The 24699-nt window shown below is 38.0% G+C and overlaps 1 protein-coding gene across 1 annotated transcript in view; it reads right to left on the bottom strand.

Moving 5' to 3' along the window:
- The window catches only part of ADAMTSL1 (ADAMTS like 1), a 453014-nt gene that overhangs the window by 344151 nt on the left and 84164 nt on the right, over positions 1 to 24699 (bottom strand). The window contains exon 4 of the mRNA XM_024760471.1: positions 1075 to 1311. Within this exon, the coding sequence (XP_024616239.1) occupies positions 1075 to 1311 (237 nt within the window). The remainder of the gene's footprint in view (positions 1 to 1074; positions 1312 to 24699) is intronic.

The raw sequence follows: 24699 nt of genomic DNA, 5'->3' as shown, positions 1-24699 counted from the left end.
CATCACTCCATCCTCCTAGCCAAGAAGTGCTTGGACTTGTCACAACTTATTTGTCTCATGACTCTAGACCTCATGAAGGTTTAGTATGTCTGTCTCTCTCTCATCTACACAGAACCTTGTAGGACGTCTCATACCTCTTGTAGTTCACACTACAGCTATTCCTTTTACATCTGAAAACAGATTTAGCTTTCAAATAGACATGTGAATTTGAAACAACAAACTACTGAAAGACATTTTAGGTTTATTCTTATATGGCTAGTTGTGATATCAGAAATTCTGAAGAGAGAAAAATTTCAACCAACGTCTTCTTGGGAGAGGCAAAGATTCTCAAATTGTCTACTACGTGAAATTTAAAAGTATAATCGTCAAGTATAGCACACAGGAAACTGTAGCAACTGCTTGCTCCAAAAACTAGGCAGGTCATCCTAATCCAAAGTCTAGACTTTGAACTCAAGATGGCAAACATATGAACTCTCCCTCACCTTACTAACTCCCCACCTAAAGTAGACATTGAAAAATTGATACCAGAAATCAAATCTCTTTGCTCTCCCTGTTAAAGATTTATCTGGCTGAATTCGACCTAGTTGACACTGCCATGGCTTTTCCTACAATTAGTCTAAATTTTCAGCATAACTGTAGATAGAGAAGCAACAAGTTCTCGTACAGTGTATGTGGAGATTTTAGAGCCAGTCTCACCTGAGCGATGATGAAGCTCTAAGTAAATGAAAGTTGATGCCTCTGAATACAGATAAACACACACACACATCCCACATTATTTCAGGGACAACCAAGGTAGAGGTAATTTCAGAGCCTAGTACAAAAGTGATACACAATGTTGAAGAATTTTGGTTCTTCTATATTGAAGTGAGACTCAAAGGAAGAAGAAACTCTAGTCCACTTTTCCTTAACACATAATACAGCTCTTGTAGCTTTAACTGAAGCTGAACCTCAATTTTCAAATAGGTCATTTGTAAACTCCAGAAAAAGTAACACTGATTCAGATAGCAGGACTACACAACAGCTACTGACACAAAACCCTCTGGAAAAATAGAATGAAAAGAAGCCAGCACTTACTTGGCACAAACCACTGATGCACATATCCAAAGATTCTGTGTAGCAGCGAGTCCCATCTAAAACTTTAGGTGCAAGTTCAACAACTAGGGCTGTTCCTTTGGCCTGGCACTTGAGGGAACATGGGTTGTCGGGGTCGTTAGACACAGGAAGCCATTCATAAAACTGGCCATGGTGCTTGACATCATTATGAGCTGAGCACTGCTGCGCTCGGAAATCACCTGCTTCTGGTGGGCAGTCCTGGAGAAGAAAAAGAGGGAAGGGAGAAGCACAGGTTAGGAGAACAGCCTCAAACAGAAAACTAGAGCAGCTATGTGCTCCAGGTCTTAGGAAACAAAGCAAATGTTCTGTCGTTACAGATGGACCCTCCCATAGCATCTGAAAGGTTATATGATTATTTGGCCCTCAGAAGGTAGAGATTTGAGAAAAGCCATCACCTTGAAATATATTTTCTGATAGAAGTGAAATGGGAAAGAAACCAACTTGAAATAGATCTGATGGATACTAGTTGGGAAAGTAACCACCTTGAAATATATTTTCTCAAAGATGTTTATTTGTCCATGGAGTTCCTCCACATTGTAATATTTTTGTTTCCTTGTAATTTAAGTAGAACTGAGTATAGTCACAGGGTTAGTTAAAAGTATCACTGTCATTTTCAGTTCTGATACCAAAAGCTATGACAAAATGTTATTTTAGCAACTAGGAGCAAGAAGTTATGATGATTTTGTTCAAAATTTTTTTGTGGGGTTGTTTGTGAGTTTTTTTCTAAAGCAGTATACTTAGGTTACACAGTATCCAGAATTAAACAGGGAGACCAAAATAGAGAAAACAGCACTTACACCTGAATTTCTTTGGCTTCAGGCAGCATGGCTGAATGTCTTGGACTCCCTCCTCAGATGGGAGTTGGATGCAATATGGTGGGTCTCTATGGGCCTACGTTTCCTTGTGTTTAGAACAGAGGCAATGATAATACTCAGCTCTCAAGGTCATAGTCAGAATTTCATGAGCTTTTGTTGGCCATGTACTGGCACAAGGAAGACAGTACATGGTAGCTATTATTGTGATTATTTAATGAAGCCACTGAAGAGAAAGTGTTGTTGGAGAATTAGGAAAGTCTCTGAATTTGAATTTGAAATCACACTGTATGAGACCAGCAGAAAACAAGAATGTTTTACGTGTGTGTGTGTGTATATATATATATATATATATATATATACACATTGCTGTACGCGGGCCTCTCGCTGCCGTGGCCTCTCCCATTGCGGAGCACAGGCTCCGGACGCGCAGGCTCAGCGGCCATGGCTCACAGGCCCAGCCGCTCCGCGGCATGTGGGATGTGGGATCTTCCCGGACTGGGGCACGAACCCGTGTCCCCTGCATCGGCAGGCGGACTCTGAACCACTGCACCACCAGGGAAGCCCTACATGTATATTTTATAAATGGAATTTTAAAATGTAAAACCATAACTAACCATGGCTATTATCTAATAAATGATAAACTGTAGTGAAAACAATTATGATTTAATTTAAAAAAGACAAATATCACCTCTCCCTCGGAGAAGCTGTTTGATAAGTAGGTCTATTTTATTGTACATGCATTCAGATTAGGATTTATTATGGAAGATTGTAGAATATCCATCTACAAGGATGGGTATTAATGACAGGGAAGACTTTCATTAAAATTTTTAATCTTAAATAATGCATTTTCATGTAGCCTTTTAGCAGTTCCTGATTACTACATTATCACTTTTAAGAGTTCTCTTTTAAAATGTTTCTTCTTCTGAAAATCTATTTACATTTAAATAAACATTGAGAGAATAACATTATGCTATTTTATAAAATGAAATCCTGACTCTTTCCTCAAATTTCAGTGTTACTATTAAGTAGCATATAACAAGCCTTTAATATTTCAGAAAGCATTAATTCTTCCTAGGCAAAATGGGTGTAAACAATTACTTATTTCAGTTGAAGTTAAACTAGCTCAAAATACAATATAAATTCTCGGGCTTCCCTGGTGGCACAGTGGTTGAGAGTTCATCTGCCGGTGCAGGGGACGCGGGTTCGTGCCCCGGTCCGGGAGGATCCCACACGCCGCAAAGCGGCTGGGCCCGTGAGCCTATGGCTGCTGAGCCTGAGGGTCCGCAGGCTGTGCTCCGCAACGGGAGAGGCCACAACAGTGAGAGGCCCGCATACCGCAAAAAACAAAAACAAAAAACAATATAAATTCTGAAAGGCATTTTATTGTTAGTATCATATATGTTCTCAGAGTGAATAAAATGTAATACTAAAGGAAAAGAATAAATTTTATGTATTCTTTAAATAAATAAAGTATACATGGGTACCCAACAAGGCTTAAGTGATTTTGAATACTGTCTGAAAAAAATTTAAAGATCATTAAACCAGTCAATAAGTGTGTGTTCCACTTTGTTGTGATAGTTAGTTGTTTGTTATAAGAAATAAAATAAAACTCACAATCCGCAAACCTATGCTATAAATCACAAAACAGGTAAATTGTATGATGCAACACAAACTATCTGAACTCAGATGTGTAACCCCATCTCCTTTCAGATGATGTGTTCCAAGATAAGAACACAAACAAACTTAACGTTAATTATTCATGAACTTATGTTCCAAAGGCAAGACCACAACTTGCGCAGTTTACAAACCCTACCACTCTCCAACTAGACCTCATTTACTAGCTTCTGTCCCGAAATAACCCTGTGATTAACTACAGCCCCAAACTCTGCAAGTCTTCTTCCCTAAATTCCCCCATCTGAGAAACTACAGGCTGTCCCGGTGCTTCTTCCCCTTGTTTAGCAAGTTTAATAAAACCAGCTTTATATGATTAACATGTTTCCCTGGTGGCCGCTGCATGGGGGCTTCCACAGTTGAACTGATAGTTTAATTAATAATTTTTAAATAAAGTATTTTCAGTTGCATAATACCTGGCATTCCAAGAGTCAGCTGATTACTCAGTAGTACAGAAGAAATACTGAAGTGGACTCAATAAAGCAGAATACTGAGCAGACTGTTTAGAATGGTCCCAAACTTCCCTCATAATTACTTTTACCTTTTTTTTCTATAAATAAAAGTGAATCAGCTATAAGGGAATTTCAGGGTCAGGTTGAATCACCTCTGCATTAAGTAAGAAGGATAATATATAATTAAGAGACCTCTGAGTATGAACCTGAAATACTTTTCTGTATTTATCCAATTGCAAGAAAGGAGTGTCAATTACATTTTAAAATTGATGTTACATCATCTTAGTACAGACATAAAACTCCTACAGAATCTCTTATGAGTCCCCGCTGTTCAACAAAATGTGTTGAGTCTTCCCACCTTTACTAAAATAAATAAGACTGAAAGTCAGTCAAAAGTAAAATTACTAAAAAGTGAAGCTAAACTATTAAGACTTTTTGGGTTTCTTTTCAGTGACAAAAAAGTAGACATATCTAAACACATCACAGAGAATCAACAGGCAGACAGATGTTCCTGTTTGCCATTCACCTATATCTACTAGCCCTGAGAACACCTGCTATAGGTTTTTATAAACGTTCACAACCGGAGAAATGTCTCTGAGAATAATAATGCTTGCGAACACCTTTACTCACTTTATCACTATGGTCTTTCCTCCTGCCCCTACTTCTGCAGGGGTGGGAATATATATTTTGCTACATTGAGAATGCACTTAAAACCTGGAGTTCAGAGTTGGAAACTGAACTTGAACCTTCTTAATGTTTGAGTTTATTTGTACTTGGCAAAATGCAACTTCCTGTTTTAAGAAAAATGACTTAAGAAGGCTTATAAAACAGGTTCAGAAAGCTTCTTGGACATCAAATCGCTCTTACAAAATAACATTTTCATGATTTAGGTGTAAATGAATCAGAAACATATGAATCAAATTTCCCTTGAAATACACATGTTTAAAAATTAAGGGAAGAAGGATTTGGCAAACGCTTCTTTTGTTGAACCCAAAACATCTCAAGCATAGTTCAAGACACTCACTGAACTCCTGATGCATCTGGAATCACCCAGCTGCAGGAGTGGAAACTCAAGCAAAGTCATCATAGTTTCTTGTCCCACAAGTATCAGAAAAATAATTACAATAACTCTTACTTGTATACAGATTCATTATGTACAAAGTTTTTAGTTTTGAATTATAATTTGATGCATGAAACCACTACAGTTCTTGATCCTCCTAAAAAGTTAGATTTAGAAACTGATAAACCTAACTGCTTTGAAAAATATTTAACATCCTATCCTGGGCATCATTTTTGAAATATCTCATAGGTACTAATGATGAAGACAAATGAAATTGCTGAAAATTCTCATAGCTATCTGAACTAGACACATCCCCCACCAAGAACCTGGCAAAAAATAATGGTGTGGGAAAGATGCTCTGGACTAAAGACCCCCAGCTTTCAGCCAGAAACACTGTCCAGTAGAAACAGAGCAAGAGAGAGCAAAGGAATGCATTTCTTGGCCTTCTGTCTATTTCCAACTAACTGTAATGCCTGAGGATTGACAACTCTGTGTCAGGCTACTGAGCTAGGGCTTCCTCACTCTGAAAAAAAAATATTTTATTTAACATAGTCAGATGATCCCATGAATTACTGCATTTAGCCATTTAATACAGTATAATACTTTTTCTCTCCAATTTTAAAGCACTCAATCCTAACCGTGTCAGAGTTTTCTTCTTTAAAAGCACAAAACTAAAAGCTGACCTTTAATGTACTCCCATTATAATTCGTAAAGTCCGTGGAGTTCTGCCATAAATGAATCCAATTCAAAACATTTTCTGGTTAATTAACTAGCCAGTGGGAAAGATAAGATGGATCCCAGATGTCCCCTGATGATGACAGGTGGATCAGATTACATTGTGGGACAAAAGAGGGTCAAGCTTCCCAGAGTTTACTCACTGGGTGAAACGTAGAAGATTATAATCTCAGCAGCTAAGGGTGGTAGCATCAGAAAGGCTTTTAAAATGGTTCTGAAAAAATACAGATTCAGGGTCAGGAGAAACGTAACTTTTTCTCTTTTTCAAGATGACATTTTCCTTCCTGAGGGATACCCTTCTGCTCTACCTCTATCCTTAAGTATTCGGTGGTTGGCCTTTTCTCCTAATTTTGCCGTTTCAATGAAATTATTATATGAGTGCCATGGTAGAGATGCCATATTCTGATTCTTTGGTCGTATTTATAAAGTCAATATTAATACCTGATAGTATCAAGAAAATACTGGAAATTGTATTTAGGTGACCACTTGGACTGCAGTAACTGAAGAAATCTATCCTTCTCACTGCATTTCCCTATCTCGTAACTGTTCCTCCAAATTCCGTGTCTCCCCTCCATCCTGTCCTAAATCACTCACCCTCCATAAAAATTACTGTGCAAGAAAACAAAACTATAATTGCTTAATAAGGTGTCTAGTCTATCCTCCAGAAATTTGAGATTGCGACTCCATGATGAAAACATATATGGAAATTTATCAGCTACTTGATGACTTTAGAAAATTTTATTAGTGCTAAGTTTTACCCTCAGAATATTAGGAACCCTCAATGGTCTGATGGTAAAATGGAAAAAGATTACCATAAAAGATTTCTGCAGAATAAGTAGATGGAAGCTCTGAAGAAAATGCATCCTCAAGTTCTCAAATCTCAGCACATAAGTAGACACCTTTTATATATTTTGGCTTTACTACTTGGCTTTCTGCCTCTTTTATTTGAAGTTGAGCTGAGACTACTAAACAGTAATTATCCACTGATGCAATCCAATCTAATACGATATTTTGTTCTCAGAAACATAATTAACGTTTCAATTTCTATTTCCAACTCAGACTCCCTTCTCCTGAACTCCAGTCTCATATATACAACTGCTTCCTCACCATCTGGATGTCTAAGATATCACAAACTCATCATGTCCAAACTTGAATTCCCAATCCCCTCTTTCCCCCCCCAGAATTTGTTTCCTCTGAAGCCTTTACCATCCCAGTCAATGCCAATTCCATCCTTTTCAGGCCCCAAATCTTAAAGCAGCGGTTCTTATACTTGAGTGTGCATCAGAATCACCCGGAGGGCTTGATCAAAACACCAGATTATTAGGGCTCCATCCTCCAGAGCAGGGGAAACGTGCCGCACAGCAGGAGGTGAGTAGTGGGTGAGTGGGCGAAGCTTCATCTGCCATTCCCCATCACTCGCATTACAGCCTGAACCGTATCCCTCTGCCCCCCAACCCCCACGGAAAAATTGTCTTCCACGGAACTGGTCCCTGGTGCCAAAAAGTTTGGGGACCTCTACTCCAGAGTTTCTGATTCAGTAGATTTGGAGGCGGGGGGTAAAGGAATTTGCATTTTTAACAGGTTCCCCAGTGATGCTGCTATTGCTGGTTTGGTGACCACACTTTGAGAACCACTGCCTTGGAATGATCCTTGACTTTCACATCCAATCCATCAGGAAATGCTGGTTCTATACATAAAATTATACAGAATCTGACCACAAACTCGGCCAAGCCACCATCATGTCTTGCCTGCATTATTACAATAGTCTCCTAACTGATCTTCCTTCTTCTACCTTTGCTTTCCAAGAGACTTCTGTCAGAGCAGCCAGAATGACCTTATTAAAGCAGAAAGCAGATTGTGTCACATTTCAGCTACAACTCTGCCGTGGCTCCTCACTTCACTCAGATTAAAAGCCAAAACCCTCATCACAGACAGAGGTCAAGATGTGGCCCCATCACCTCCTTCTGTCTTCCTTATGCCCTTGGCTCCAGCCACACTGGATTCCCACTACACCTTCAACACTCCAGGAATACACTTACTTTAGGACACATGCGTTATCCATCCCTTCTGCCTAGAATTCTCTTTGCCCAGATTTCAGGCGGCTAATTAACCTCAACCTCTATCAAGTCTTGCTCAAATATCACCTTCCCAATGAGACCTACCTTGACTTTTCTATGCAAAATTGCAATTCCCACTACTGATTCCTTTTTATCCTCTCAAGTTTTCCTTTTTTCCTTCACACTTAATGACCTTCAAGTACACCGCATAATTTACTTATTTATTATGCTTATTTTTTGTCTGTGTCCTTCCACTAAAGTATAAGCTCCAGGAGGATGGGGATCTTTGACTGTTTGGCTCGCAAGCTATTATATACCAGTACGCAAAAGAAATTTTTTTGAGAATGAATGACTAACACATCAAATACATAAAACAGAAGTCATGTCTTTCATTGTAGAAACTCCTATTCTTAAAATCTTGCAGGGAATCTAAATCTTGATAGTTTCCTAATCAAGGAATCTTAGAAAATCTTGATGAAATATCTATTTTTTTCTTCTTTTTTTGAAATACAGATTGACAAGAATACTTTTTATTTCAGACACTAGGGAAACTGAGTAGGGATCCTTGCCTACTTTCTGAATAGGCAGATTGATGGTTCTTCCAGCATGTAAACAAATTTAATAGGGCAATATTAAGAAACATAAAATGTGCTGAAATAATTTATTATTCCATAAATAGACAGTTGTAAATTTTATATAACATTCACTGTTATATGCATGCACTATAAAGCACTAATGTAAGGTATCAAGCTTTATACCCGAATTTTGGCCACCTGCTTATACTAACATCAACATCATCAAAAGCATTTATTTGTGTAAGACTGCTAGCTGCTATAAAAAATGAAATTAAACATAGTCCCTGCCCTGTCTAGAGTCTATATGGAGACAGTTCTATTATATTTCAAGAACATAATATTTAAATCTCAAACACATCGCTATCAGTGCAAAGAACAGAAAATGGGGTCGATTTTGGAAGAAGGTGGTGTCACCGCAGGTAAAGGTCACTCTTGTCTCATTCTTCCTCCTATTTGAAAATACCAACAGACTTTCTTGGGACACTATATTTTCATGTATAATATATAAGACATATTTAAGAGTCCTTTGTTTTGTTCCTTTTTCTTCCTGGTATAAAAGATTTACAGATTTTCTTTATTTTCCTTCCAAACCATCAATACTTCTGGAAAGTAAGTGCCTATGAAAATGAATCATTAACCATTTTAACGCCTTACTATGGATCAGGGTCGGGCCCTATAAAATAACATCTTTACAGATTTGTGGTCCTGTAAAATAATATGGAACTCTTAAGTTTATTCAAGCTTTGGGTGTGCCCTACTCTGGGCCCACTAAGTGAATGCTGGTTACAGGTATATTAAAGAGCTCTAAACCAGTCCAAATGTGTTTATCCAGGTCCAGACATAAGAGACTCAAAATATATCACACAATAAATCATTAACCCCACCCTACTTACTTGATTAGAGCTTGTTATCTGAAAACAAGTGCTCTGCTTGGCTAGTTTTTAATGTCTCCAGGCATTTGACAGCTGATCTAAGTAAAAACATTTAAAACATTTCATTTTAAAAGTTCGTTTTTTTCCTCCCCCGTTTGGGTAGCTTTTATTTCAGTGTGTTTCTTTTTTCTCCTTTGAACAATGCAGACTTTTGGAATCCAATTCCCTTGAGGGATTTGTAGGCCTGGTTGTTGTTTGTCATATTAAACTCTTAAAATTCTCTCCATTTTGAAAATATTCATTCCCTGAGGGCTTTTATTGTTTTTAGTCCCTTTCTCTGAATTAGCTCCAATTTAGTAGTATCTTTTCTTAAATCAGCATTTCTGACTTTTTATTGTTTTTTATTATTGTCTAAAATCAATGTTCTCTCTCTCCCCAAATTAACATATTCGAAGTGGTAATTTGTAATCCTTTCTGGAACATGGCATACAATTTCATTTTAAAAGCATTCAAGTCTACAGGGTTTTTTTGTTTGTTTTCAGACTGTATTTACCAAAATATTTGCGGTGGACAGTCAGGTTAGAGGAAGGACTCATATAAGGGAAATATTTTAGCATGTAAATACTTAAGCTGTTACTACTGCTGGGGCCTGCTGGGTAACAAATTCATTATGTTTCTATTTATAAGTGGGAAAGGTAGTAAAGCTTGATATATGACAAAGGAGCAAATACGGAGGCTGAAGCTGTCTTCCGACGCTTACGCCAGCTGCTTAAAGAAAACTGGAAAAAGATACCACCCAGAGCAATTCAAAGATAAATACAGGAATCCCCTGCTTTTCCAAAGTTCGCTTTACGCCATTTTGCTTTTACGAAAGACCTTACATTAGCACCTGCTTTTGCCAAGCAAAAGAAATCCGAAGAGGATTTTTGCTTTTACAAAAAGAGGTGAAAAGCAAAATGGTGTTCAGTGTTTATTTTGCAGCAGGCCTAGACACCCACCCCAAGCAGGGAAAGTGGCGCCACCAAGCTCCTTCCCCAGGAACTACACTCTGCATCTCAGCATCAAGCCTACATTTGAACGGTGTCTATGAGCACCCGTGCTTTAACTCCATTTATTCTGTGCACCTGTTAGCAAGATGCATCCTAAGGTAATTGCTTCTTTGTTTTATGCCATTTCAACTTAGAAAAGGTTTCATAGGCATTCTCTACTTTCAGATAGGGGAGAAACCTGTACCATGTTAGACAATTCAGAGAAGACCATAGTATTCTCTTCTCTTCTCCATCCCTGTCTATAACAAACTGCCTAGTGTTGCCTGCAAGCTTAACTTCTTTTCGGCTGTCACTGAATCCTGACAGCTGTCTGTTTTCCTGGCACTGTATCTAATCAATGCTCTTTTTTGGAGGCATGTAATACAGTACCATGAACACCTCTTGAAATACCTCTGTCCTTGAAATACTTCTGGGCACTCGATAGGTAAGTTTTTTGAAGCAAGCAATTTAAGGTTCCTGAGTTACTTCCTACAAAGCTGACATCAGGCTGCTATTTGAATTATTATCCAGTCAGTTCACTGAAGTTTATATTAGGAGTGAAGCTGCTTCCCAGCTTGGAGAAGGTTCCAGGTCAATGGGTAGAGGAGAAAGACATCTATTCTCCAATCAGTGGAATGGAATAGTGCCTCCTCTCAGCCAGATTCCTCTTTGGATGGTAGATTCTAACCCTGACCACAAATACAAGTCATCCTGGCAAGAGACAGGTTTCCAAAGAGAGGAAATCAGATGTCCTCAGACTGTACATGGTACCAGTGAAGATTAGCTGAGTCTTTCCTTGTAGACTGTGGAGTGAGGGGAAAGAGTAAGATTACCATGGATAAAACGATCAAGAGCTTAATGACGTTCTCTTCCTTCCCTTGTCTCTTCCCAACTTCTAGATCAGAATTCCTATTCCAGACACCCACGTTCATGATTTACGACATAAACTGACCTTTTAAATGAAGTATTCTCATGGGTATGGTGACAATACTTTCCACAGCAAACGTTAGAATTCATGCTTGATAAATTTGAGGATACTTATGGCAACACCAGGGAAATCACTGAAAGTGGGATTATCTTAGAAAAACTGGGTAGCCACGGAATCAGAACAAAGCAGAAAGTAAAACAAGCAGGGTGGGGAGTTTCAACTCAATTGGTGTCAGGCAGTGGTCCTGGGTAGAAGGGAGACCCCCTCCCCCATAGGTCTGCTGTAGGGTAGAGTAAAAGCTTCCCTTACATAACCAGAGAAAGAGTCCACCCTTCCGTTTACTGTGCTCAAGTGGGACCTAGAAATTGTTTGCTATCTTTCCCCAGTTCCCTTTCTAAATTTCTTTATTTTCTCCATTCCTAGGAGCCCAGGACCTACGTGCTGTCACAAATCATACCTCTGCCTTCTCTTTTCACATCCCAAACCTCCTCTTCACCCTGCAGGAGAGGATGGGTCCATCACTGCTCCTTTAATGCTTTTCTTACCAGCTTCCAAATTGGCAGCTATGAATTGGACAGCTGGGCACTCTTTTCAGAACACAGTGAAATGCGTCAGTTCCTAAAAAAACCCCCAAAAAGGCTATCCCTCCGAAGGATCTCAATATTCACCCTGGCATAAAGGGGACTGGCACTGTCATATGGTGGCTCTGTAGGCAAATGGGACAGAAATGAGTTAGGACCAGTACAATGTTTAAATCAGTATTGGCACATAGTAAGCACTCAATAAATGTCAGGTATTATTAATATTACCAACACCATGGAGGGGAGCATTATACAGCTCCTGGGGGCTTCAGAGGAGCCTGAGACAGTGCTTGTTTCATCCAGCTTTGCCTTCCCCATTGCCTTGCTGCCTCTAGCACTACTTTATTTAGTTGTTTTAACATAATTTTAATTAAAGGGACTTAAATGAATGTCTTAACATATGAGTCTAATCAAATACTATCCTGTGCTAAATTTATTGGGTTCTAAGTTTGATGGATGACAACACTCAACTTTGTTTATGCTTCTTAGTTTGCTGATCTTGGACTATGGACATATTTTAAGAAACCAAAAAAAGAATTAGAGAAATATATTTCCTGACCCCTAAAACCCAGTATTTTCAGGTTGTCCTCTGAAGCCTGAAGCACTTCCCCTGAGCCCCCATCTCATCCTGAAGAGCCCTTGGCTTCCAAGTTGATTTTCCTCTCCTCTTCCCCTAAAACTTCCATTTCCTTCCGTGGGCTGTACTAGGGAAGAGGGACGACGAAAGCAAACTGATTCAAGCTATCTACAGTCAGGTTTGGATGAACCACAATGCTTTCTAATTAATCACTCCCAATAGCTATTAATTTCCATGCGTTCACAAAACATGGAGACACTAGCTGAGCACTAGGCTAGAGTGAAAGGTTAGATATTCTCCCTGCCTTCACGGTGCTCACAATTTAAAGGGGGAAGATAGGTATTGTGACCATAAATCAAGCTTTTATTCTAACGATAGAATTACAGGCAGAATGACAGACAATTCAAAACTGGAGGATAAGTTTTGGACAGAAGTCACCTCCCTTCTTATTTGGTCTCCTTTAAGGCTGAATCTGAAAAAGGAGTGAAGGAAAAGGGCCGCTGAAACTGTTTCTCCCCCTGAGTGTCCTCAGTTTTGCTATGGGGTCAGTCTGCTTTCTCTCTTCTATATGGTGTGACAATACAACAAATACCTCAGCAGGTTTCCGAAGGGAGCTGACCTAGCTTTACCTGTTCCATAGCCTCAGATCTCCCCTCTTCTCTCCATCCACCCCACACCTTATATCAGAATAGCTGCCATTCCCTCAGTGCTTTGCTGCTCTGGCTTACATTATCCAACATGGCCTCCCTGTATTCACCTGGCTGAGTCCTTAAAGCTTAAGTATCACTTCCTGGTTTCCTTCTACAACAACAACTTCTTATCCTCAGGCTGAGAGAGGCAGCTCCCTCTGAGATGCCATAGAATCCTATACATACCTTCATCCTTGGACTTAACACACTATATTATATTCTTGGTTTACCAAGGGCCTAGTAACAGCCTGGCACAAAATCAATGCTAAATAAATATCTGTCAAGGATTGAATTAAGGGACTTCCATATGCAACAATATATAGAGCCAGATATTTTGACAAAGCTTCCCACTACAGAACACCTAAAAATTCTACATTCAAGTAAAAATAACATTTAAAAAAATGTTATATGCACAACTGGACTGGCAAGGAAGTTTCCATAGAGACAAAAAATTTGAGAAAGCATAAATTCACAGAGGAAATTGATGGATGTCCAAAAAGGATCTGTTGGTTTCTGGTGGTTTACAACTTTCCATTTTAGTAGGCTATAAGAGCAGGAGACAATGGATAAAGTGTATAGACTGCAAGATGTGGAAGAGGATCAGATCCCCTCATAAGATCCCCAAAGGGCAAAGATCCCCTTTGCCAAGACCCTAAGCAAAACCCTCAGAGAAAAAGTAAACTAGGAAAAGAAACAAAACACTTAGCTTCTGGAAAGGGCCAAAAAATGTAGATAGTAAAAATATTAGTGGTTTCTGGGTATGGAGGAGGGAGCAATGAATAGGCAAAGCACAGAAGATTTTTAGGGCAGTGGAATTATCATATTCTCTATAAAACTACAATGGTGGATACATGTCATACATTTGTCCAAACCCGTAGAATGTACAACATCAAGAGTGAACTCTAATGTAAACTATGGACTTTAGGTGATAATGATGTGTCAATGTAGGTTCACTGATTGAAATAAATACACCACTCTGGCGGGGAATGCTGATAGTGTGGAAGGCTGTGCATGTGGTGGGCAGGGGGCACATGAGAGATCCGTATTTTCTGATCAGTTTTGCTGTGAATCTAAAGCTGCTGTAAAGTTTATTTAAAAAAATAAAACGGGCTGATAACAACAAACCAAACCAACTCAGCTTCATGAAGGGAAATAATAAGGAAACTTGCCTATCTCAGCTTGGCTATGGGTTAAGGGTGGGGCTAGAATTCTCTTTCTAGGGACTCATGAGAGTTCAGGACACAATTCGCACAACACGGACAATGGAAAATTTAGTTTAAAATGGTCTTGATGATCTTGAGAAAGAAAAACGGAGCTGGAGGAATCAGGCTCCTGGACTTCAGACTATACTACAAAGCTACAGTAATCAAGAAAGTATGGTACTGGCACAAAATGAGAAACATAGATCAATGGAATAGGATAGAAAGCCCACAGATAAACCCACGTATGGTCACTCAGTCTACGGCAAAGGAGGCAAGAATATACAATGGAGAAAAGACAGCCTCTTCAATAAGTGGTGCTTAAAAAACTGGACAGCTACATGTAAAAGAATGAAATTAGAATACTCCCTGTCAAAAAAACAAACAACCTAATCAAAAAATGGGTGGAAGACCTAAATAGACATTTCTCCAAAGAAGACAAACAGATGGCCAAGAGGCACATGAAAAGATGCTCAACATCACTAATTATTAGAGAAATGCAAATCAAAACTACAATGAGGTATCACCTTACACCAGTCAGAATGGCCATCATCAGAAAATCTACACACAATAAACGCTGGAGAGGGTGTGGAGAAAAGGGAACCCTCTTGCACTGTTGGTGGGAAAGTAAATTGGTACAGCCACTGTGGAGAACAGTATGGATGTTCCTTAAAAAACTAAAAATAGAACTACCATATGACCCAGCAATCTCACTACTGGGCATATACCCAGAGAAAACCATACTTCCAAAAGATACATGCACCCCAGTGTTCACTGCAGCACTATTTACAATAGCCAGGACATGGAAGCAACCTAAATGTCCATCAACAGAGGAATGGATAAAGAGGATGTGGTATATATATACAATGGAATATTACTCAGCCATAAAAAGGAACGAAACAGTGCCATTTGCAGAGATGTGGGTGGACCCAGAAACTGTCATACAGAGTGAAGTAAGTCAGAAAGCAAAAAACAAATAGCATATATTAATGCATATATGTGGAATCTAGAAAAATGGTACAGATGAACCTATTTGCAAAGCAGAAATAGAGACACAGACATAGAGAACAAATGTATGGGCACCAAGCGGGGAAAGGGTGGTGGTGGGATGAATTTGGAGACTGGGGTTGACATATATACACTACTATGTACAAAATAGATACTAATGAGAACCTACTGTATAGCACAGGGAACTCTACTCAGTGCTCTGTGGTGACCTAAATGGGAAGGAAATCCAGAAAAGAGGGGATATATGTATACATGTAGCTGATTCAGTTCTCTGTACAGCAGAAACTAACACAACATTGTAAAGCAACTACACCCCAATAAATAAAATAAAATAAAATGGTCTTGGTTAGTACTGATCACCACCTCATTCCAATATCATCGTCCTCAAAAGCAAATGTAAATTCTCCTAGAAAGTACACATGTAAATCCAGGCTACAAGAAACTCTCTCTTAAATGCCAACAATCATGAAAGCACATAGAAATATCACAACATATATGAGGAAACAAGGTAACATGAGACGATAGAAGCAAGAAAATCAAACCGACAGAAAGTTACCATAGTTAAATTATTAGACACAGGATACAAAATAAGAAAATACAATGTACTTAAGAAAAAATTTTAAAAAGAATGGTGAACATATAACCAAAGAAAAGTGTAATCAGATATACTTTACAAAGAAACAAATAGAACTTAAGTAAATGACAAATATAAATGACATTAGAAATTTGATATGCGGAATAAAAAGCATATTAGTCACAGCAGGGGAGACGAACTGTTCAATGGAAGAAAGAGTTGAACAAATTATACAAAATCCAGGAGAGACAAAGATACAGAAAATATGAACAACAGAATAAGAAATATGGATTATATAGAGCAAATCATTTCCTGAGAATTTTCCAGAAATAATTAAAAATACAAATCCCTAGAGTTAGAGGCCAAATGAAAATCAAACAGGATAAATAATGATCTGTTCCTACACAAACTATAGCTAACTGAAGAATGCCAATAATAAAGATAAAATCATGAAAGAAGTAAGAGAGAAAAGACAAAGGAAGAAGAATTAGAATGACAGCTGACTTCTCAACAGCTACAGTGGAAATTAGAAGTCAGTGGACAATTACCTTCATGTTGAGAGAAGATAACTGTCAACCTAGAATTATTTTCACAGCAAAAATAAATTTTAAGAGAAATAAATACAGATATTTTACATAAACAAATACAGAAAACAACTAAGAGAACTTATTTTCACTAAGCCCTCACCAAAATACCTCCTAAAGGATATACTCCAGATTGAAAAAAATAGAGCCTTGAAGAAGATCTGTGATTTAAGAAAAAATATGGATCAAAGAACATGGAATATTTTCAAGTATACCTAAATAAACAATGACTATATAAAGTAATCTGATAATAAAGGTGAGCTGACTATATAAAGCAGATTGTATAAAATACTAAATCTGTGAGGTTAATAAAAATAGAGCTAAAACACATGACAACAAAAGCTCATAAGTCTGAAGGAGGGAAATCAGAGTTAAAATGTTCTAAAAGATTTAAATTGTTTGGTAGGCAGGTATTGATGCTACTTAACTTTGGTCTTCAAGTATGCACATTAAAATTTAGAGTATCCATAAAAGAATAGAAATTGATGTATAACTTTAAAACCAGCAAAGGGAAAGAGTAATAAGAAAAAGAGAGTCTCAATAGTTCAAAGAAGGCAAGAAAGATTAAAAAACCACTGGAAAAACAGGACAAATAGAGATTACAATATAAGATGGTAGAAATAAATCCATATTACCAGTGAACCCAGTGAACGCAAATAGAGCAAATAAAGCAAAAATCATCAGATTGCAATTAAAAATTTGTTTACATTAGATCCTCATAAACTTAAAGATAGAGAAAGGTTGAAAGTAAAAGAAGAGAAAAAGATGTATGAGACAAACCTAATCAAATGAAAGGTGGATTGGCTATATTAATATCAGATAAAACAGATTTAAAACCAAAAGCATTACTAGTGATAGAGATGATCACTACATTATAAATAAAGGTTAAATTCCCCAGGAAGATAAAACTATTTTAAAATATATATCTATCTAATAAGACAGGTTTGAATTATTCCAGACTACAAGGTGAAATTGGCAAATTAACCATTCAAGTATAATAGTTTTAAAATCCTTCTCTCAAGCAGGTTAAAAAAAGAATTCATTGAAGATGTAGGAGATTTGAAAAACACATTCAAAATGCTTGACATAAGTAGAAGCTTACACCCTCAGATCAAGGAATACATGTTCTCTCCAAAAACACATGGCTATTAGGTCATAAAACAAGTCTCAACAAACTTCAAAGAAACAGAATGCAAAGATCATTTTTAAAAACTTACAATGCAGTTGTTAGAGATTAATAAAGAAAGATAAATTTTCAACTGCCATATATTTACAATTTAATAAACAGGCTTGTAAATAATTTATGACTTGAAGGGACCATAATGGAAATTGAAAAATACCTAGAACTGCATGATAATGAAAAATCTCCTTATCACACCATGGGAAGCAACCAAAGCAGTACTTAGTGGAACATCTACATGTGAAAACAAGACAGGCTGAAACTTAATACACTAAGCATCAAACCTAAGGCATTAGAAATAGTACAGTAAAATAAGTCCAAAGAAAGTAGATGAAAGAAAATAATACAAAGACCAATGAAACAGAAAAAACAAAACCATAGACTCAACAAAGCCCAAGAGCGGTTATTTGAAAAGACTAAAAAAATAAACTTCTGACAAACTTTATTCAATGATAAAATTAAGAAAAAAGAAATCCCAAACATACACTATAAGTGATGCAAAAGTGGAGACAGCTATGGATTCAGCCAAAGTTAAAAGATAGTTACAGGGCCTCCCTGGTGGTGCAGTGGTTGGGGGTCCGCCTGCCAATTCGGGGGACACGGGTTCAGGCCCTGCTGTGGGAGGATCCCACATGCCACGGAGCGACTAGGATCGAGCGCCACAACTGCTGAGCCTGCGCTCTAGAGCCCACGAGCCACAGCTACTGAAGCCTGTGCGCCTAGAGCCCATGATCCGCAACAAGAGGGGCCACCGCAATGAGAGGCCCACGCACCACAATGAGGGGTGGCTCCCACTCGCTGCAACTGGGGAAAGCCCACTCATGGCAGCGGGGACCGAACGCAGCCAAAAAGTAAATAAAATAAAAATAAATAAATTTAAAAAATATATATAGTTACAGAAAAAATATGGCCAACTTTAAGCCAAAAACTTTGAAAACTTAGTCTTAGAAAAATAATTATTCAAGAGGGAAAGGGAATGATTCAAGAAGAAGCAAAAATAATAACAATAAAAGTAAATTTGTACGTAGAATTGACTATGTATCAGGCACTGTCCTACATTGTTTATGTATACCCCCTCCTTTAATCCTCACAACAACCCTATGTGGCCCATTTTATAGATCAGTAAACACAGGCACAGTGAGGTTAAATGACTTTTACACAGCTAATAGGTCAAAGTTGAGATTAAACCTAGATAGTTTGGCTCCAAATTTCATTCTTTTGCCCACTATGCTATGTTTTGTATGCCTTTAAAGAAATTCAATCAGTTAATTAAAAAATCGTCCTACAAAAAACACCCCAAAAAACCTCACTCCTGATTTTATAAGCAAAGTTTACTAAACATGCAAGGAACAGACAACTGTATCTAAAATAAACTCTTTCAAAGACTAGAAAAAGAGAGAACATTCCCAATTCATTCTATCAAAACCAGATAAGGATTGTGTAAGAAAGAAAATTACTCATAAACATAGAGGCAAAAGTCTTAAACAAAATATTAGCAAACTGAAACCAGATGCTATGCAAAAAAATATACATGACCAAGTTGGGTATATTCCAGAAGTACACCCACAAGATTAGACACAAATTAAAAAGTCACATAATATCAAGCACTCGCAGGGGTATGGAACAAAAACGTGTACAATTCTGGTGGGAGTGTGAATTGAAGCAATCACTGTAGAAAACTTTGGCATTACCTTGTGAAGTTTGAACAAGCACTAGCTTGCTTTGTATTTGTTTACTGTCCTTTCTGATTATTTTTTCTCTAACTTCTATTTAATTGGTAAGATTCTCTTTATTTTCTAGTATTTCTTCTTGTTTTGAAACTAGAGATTATATTTCTATTCTTTTAATGGGTATTTTATTTCTTTTTCATATACATTTCAACTTAAATTTTCTAAAACTCTAACTTTATTTTGTTTCTATCATTTTCCCAAAGGAAGGAAGGATTTTAATACATGCTAAACACTGAGAAGCTATTAACACACAACATGAAATAAAAACAAAGCTAATGGTCAACAGTTGGTTTACTGACTGTATTCATTTTCTATTTGCTGCCTTAACAAACTACCATAAACTTAGGTGTTTAAAACACAAATTGATTATCTCACATTTCAGTAAAACAGAAGACCAGGTACATGGCGGCTCAACTGGGTCCTTGGCCTAGACCTTCTTTCACAAGGTCAAAATCAAGGTGTTGGAAGGGCTAAGTTCCTTTCTAGAGTCTGGAAATGAATCCACTTCCAAGTTCATTTGGGTTGTTGGCCAAATTCTGTTTTATGGGATCGTAGGACAGATACCCCTCTTTCCTTGCTGGCTGTCAGCCAGAGGCCACACATACTTCCGGAGGCCTCTCTCTGGTCCTTGGCTGTTACCCCCTCTACCTCAGAGCAGTAATAAGTAGCACATGAAGTCCTTCTTGTGCTTGGAGTCTAATTTCTTTTGCCACATCTTTTCTGCCTCCAGTTACAGAAAGTTCTCTGCTTTTAAGGCTTCACATGATTATAATGGGCCTACCTGGATAATCCTGTCTATCTTTCCTGTCTTAAGGTCTATAACCTTAATCACATTGGCAAATTCCTTTTCACTATGTAGCATAGTACATATTCACAAATTCCAGGGATTAGGACATGGATATCTTTGGGATACCATTCTGCCTACCACACTGACTATAGCTATCAGGATAGGTTAGCTGATTCTGAAAATACAAACCTTTGGTTTACCAGCACAAAGGTTTATTTTTTACTCATGCAATCTTAGACTCTCCAGAGCAGCTGTTATCTATAAGGTAACTGAGTGACCCAGGCTGAGAGAGGATGTCCAATAGTGCTTCTCAAACTTTAATGTACGGAGGAGTCATCTGGGGATCTCGTTAAAGTGAAGATTCTGATTCTTCAGGCCTGAGACGGAACCTGATTCTCCAGTTCTCACACGAGTCCAGCAAATGCTGATGTTGCTGGTCCCCAAACAACCCTTTGAGGAGGGTTTCAGAACACAGTTTCCTTTGTCAGTACTACAAGGGAAGACAGAGCATGGAGACCATCAAAGTGACCTTAAATGGTTTCATCCTGAAAGTAATATACTCACTTCAACTCACATTGCAGTGGCCAAAGCTACTCACATGGTCATGCCTAGCTTCAAGGGGTTAGAAAAGTTCACTCCTCCCATATGCTCATTAGAAAAAGAAAACCAGGAATATTAGGGCAGGGCAGAAATGTAACGTGTGTGCATAGACAAGACACACTGTCACACCACTTTGGCCTCATCATTGTTTTCTTCTATGCCTACCCGCTTTAGGGTCCAACTTTTTCTTTCTGAACCACATCCTATATTAATTATTTTAGTGAAAGTCTGTGGGTGGTAAACTCTCTTGTCGTTGTACATAAGAACATGTTTTGATTTTGCCTACACTCTTGATTGATAGATGAAAGTACCAAATTCTACGCTGACAATTATTTTCCAGAACCACTCTGAAGATACTTAGCTCATTACCTTCTGGACTCTTCTGACTGAGAAGCTTCTGCCATTAATCTAATTTTCATTCCTTTGTGGGTCACCTGCTGTTTCTCTGATAGCTTTTATGTTGGAAAGCTAATGATGTTGACTATGATATGTTTGGGTATGTATTCTTATTTTTCCTGTTCAGCAGGTTCACTACAATTCTAGTCTGAGGACTCTTGTCTTTTTTCCTTTCTGGAATATTCTAAATGTCATTCCCTCCATTCTCTTCTTTGGAAACTCCTTTTACATGCATGTTGGAAGCTTTTATTCACTGTCTATCTCTCTTAAGGTCTCTTTCATATCATGTTTCTCTGGAATTTTGAGCTGTATTTTGGATAAATTTTTAATTGCTATCTTCAAATTCACTGCTTTTCTCTTTGCAACCAGTCTAGAATTTATCTTATCTCTTGAGATTTTTATTTCAATTACTACATTTTTTTATTGCAAAATTTCTAATAGTTTTTTTCTTTATCCATCTATATATTTCTTCATTTCTACCTAGTTTCCTCTCTCATTTACTGTTTATTTTTAATGGTTACTTCTCAATGAGTTTCTTTTAAACACACAGCCAATTGTCAATACTCGTGGTAGTTACGTTCTATAAAGTTGACACAAACACTGAATTGGTGAATTGTGAACCGCTGCACCTAGGAGAAATACAGTTCCCGTGTGTTACTGGTCACAACACTTTAGTCAACAGAGCAATAAGTAGCCTTGCATTATGTGTGTTTCTATTTAAAGACATCTTATTTAAAATACATTGATGATTCATTAACATTGAACTCACAGCCAACAGCACTCTGAAAACTGAAGAAAGCTTATCTAACAGACTCTTTTCCTCCATAAGCACTTCCCAGCCTTCTTGAGCTTAGAAACACTAGGCAGCACTTCAGCTGGGGTTATTTTAAACAGTGAAATCACCAACAAAAAAGCACAAAGATGGGAAACGCTTGGCGCTAAATAGACTAAATAGAAAGGAACACCTGTTTACGGTCCGAGAGCCGAAACAATAAGGCAGCATATCACCTTGTTCCACCTCAGCTGGGAACGTGCTCCTTGGGCAACTCAAAATTTGGGTCCCTCTGCGCATGTCTGCGAACGACTAAGGATAGATGGACTTCAGAAAACTGGTGAATTCACAATGACTGGAACCCACAAATAATGAGGATCGACTGTACCCATTTTAAAGTTTTTGTCAAACTGTTTCAGATACTTTTATCTGGAGTGAATGTTAATTTTGTTGGCATTCTTGGTACTGTATTTCTTGCACGTGCTTTGGAATTTTTCTTTGTAGGCTTATTTTTAACGGAATGATTTGGCTTTTCTTTTTTTCCTCTCCATCCTTGTATCTTCTAATAGTTTCGTGATTATGTCCACATGGTTCACACAGCCCCCAGTTCAGAATCTCAAAACTTGTATTTTGGGTTTTAATCCATAATGAGGAAATTGAAAGTCCATCACAGAGCTAAAGTATAGTTTGGTAGGTGCAGTCCGTGAAGTCCAACAGTCTCTTATCAACGTCCACCAGCTTTTCTAGACTCACAGTTTCAGATAAGCACTCGTCCCAAGCAATAGGTCATGATACTTTTTAAAAATATTCTTTAATTCTCTCCACAGACATGTCCTCCAAACTCCTGACACGGAGTTCTCTAGCTGGCTTTGGTGCCCCTTACTCTATAAAATAAGTTCAGTCCCTGTTATCCCACAGGAGTTGAACTACTGCTAATCTTTGCTGACTTCCAGTCACGGAGCCAAAAAGCCTTTGATATCAGCCCTGTTCACCATCTTGCATTTTGCTTCATTTTTGGTCCATGGACATTTTGATCTTGCTTTTGAATCTGGCTATGTCATTGCTTTATCACTTTATATTTTATCTGACATTGCTGCTTGTTTGGAAATGGAAGGAATAACAGATTGATTAGAAGCCCGCTTAGCTCTTTCCTTATACTTTTTTTTCTTTTACAACTTACCTTATTCTACATAGGATTAGAAATATCTGCATTTGTGTCTTTTTGGTCTTCCTGCCTCCAATTTCAACACATTTGAAAATAGAAACTGTCTCACATAAATCAAGTATTTGCACGCTTAGCAACCTATGCCTGGCAGCTCATTTAGTTTCATTCCACGAGGCACTCTGCCAGGGGATGAGCTGCAGTAGTCATTTCTTCCTAAGTCTCTGTCACATTCCCACTTCAAGCTTCTATCTGGGTCGCCAGAGACCAGCATATATCTTATGCAATTCAGAAACTGGGACTTGGGAAAGTAGATTTTAAGGAGTTTGACTCAATAAATTTATATCCTCTTGACAGGTGGAGAAGCTCAAAGGGGAGGGAATTTGGTATGTTTTCAACAAGAATTTTTGGGTTTGCCTTTTCTGTTGTATTTAATTTGCACATTGAAAGTCCTTAACAGTTCATATACTTCTAGCCTTGAAGGATGATAATTGCTACAGTAAACTTATTTGGCTGTTTTCTTAAAAGGAGAAACATGTTGGAATAATGTTTGACCTTTTAAACTCTTTACATTTCCGTTTTGTTATTTGCTAAATGAGAGTTAGTCTGGATCATCTGTATAACTGATTGTGTTACGGGCTTTGGCATTGTTCAAAACACACAGCCCCACTCCTAGCATGACCTAGATAAAGTATCTAGTGTGACCTAGATAAAGTATTTCATCTCTTTAAATGGTCAAATTTCCTTATCTGTAAAATCAGGATAATATTCACTTTTCAAGGTGGTGGTGAGAATTGGAAGAATTAGGGAGTGGAAAGTCATTAGCACCATGCCTGGCACATGACAGATACCCAAACTATACTACTTTCTTTCTAATTCTACCATCCTGTAAGTCTATGACTTTGCCAGGATCCCTTTGAAGTGTATGATCAATGTTCTACTCTTTTTCAATAAGGAGGATTTGGCACACAGAGGTTAAAGCTGTATGCCCAAGGTTGTGGAGTTTGCTGGAAAATGGGGCTCAGAGCAGCTATTCTCAATCTAATAAGTCCTGACACTCTATAAAATGATGAATTCAGCCTTCAATCCTCTTCATCAGTTGAGTGATGAAGGATTTTTCTTTCCTCCAAAAGTCTATTAAGCCATTACTGTACCATTAATAATGAGACACACACCTGACAAAAGGTCCAGCTGAACTTTTTCCTTAGAAAGTTTCAATATGGCAATGGATCATGATAATATTGAAGGAAACAAATTCTGGGTTGACCAAGTAGGCCTTCTGTTCATACTAATAGCCTTAGGAAAACAGCTGCTTCACACTGTCTATTCACATTGGCACACTGTCATGAAAAGAACATGGCTGCTATATGAGGCCCTTTGATTTCTAGTCAGTCAGCATCACATGTGTGAACTAGAACTCCGTGTGTGACTCTTCAGTTCAGAAAAGCCAGCTCCTATCACTCAAAGGCCATTTACAAGTATTTCCAACACTCCTTCTGACTTCTCCATGAGACGATGCTGGCTTAGAAAAAACTAATTATGATCAACTTAGGG

The sequence above is a fragment of the Neophocaena asiaeorientalis genome, unplaced genomic scaffold, assembly GCF_003031525.2.
Source record: "Neophocaena asiaeorientalis asiaeorientalis breed wild unplaced genomic scaffold, Neophocaena_asiaeorientalis_V1.1 scaffold174, whole genome shotgun sequence".
Classification (NCBI taxonomy): domain Eukaryota; kingdom Metazoa; phylum Chordata; class Mammalia; order Artiodactyla; family Phocoenidae; genus Neophocaena; species Neophocaena asiaeorientalis.
This window is presented reverse-complemented; position numbering and strand designations above follow the sequence as displayed.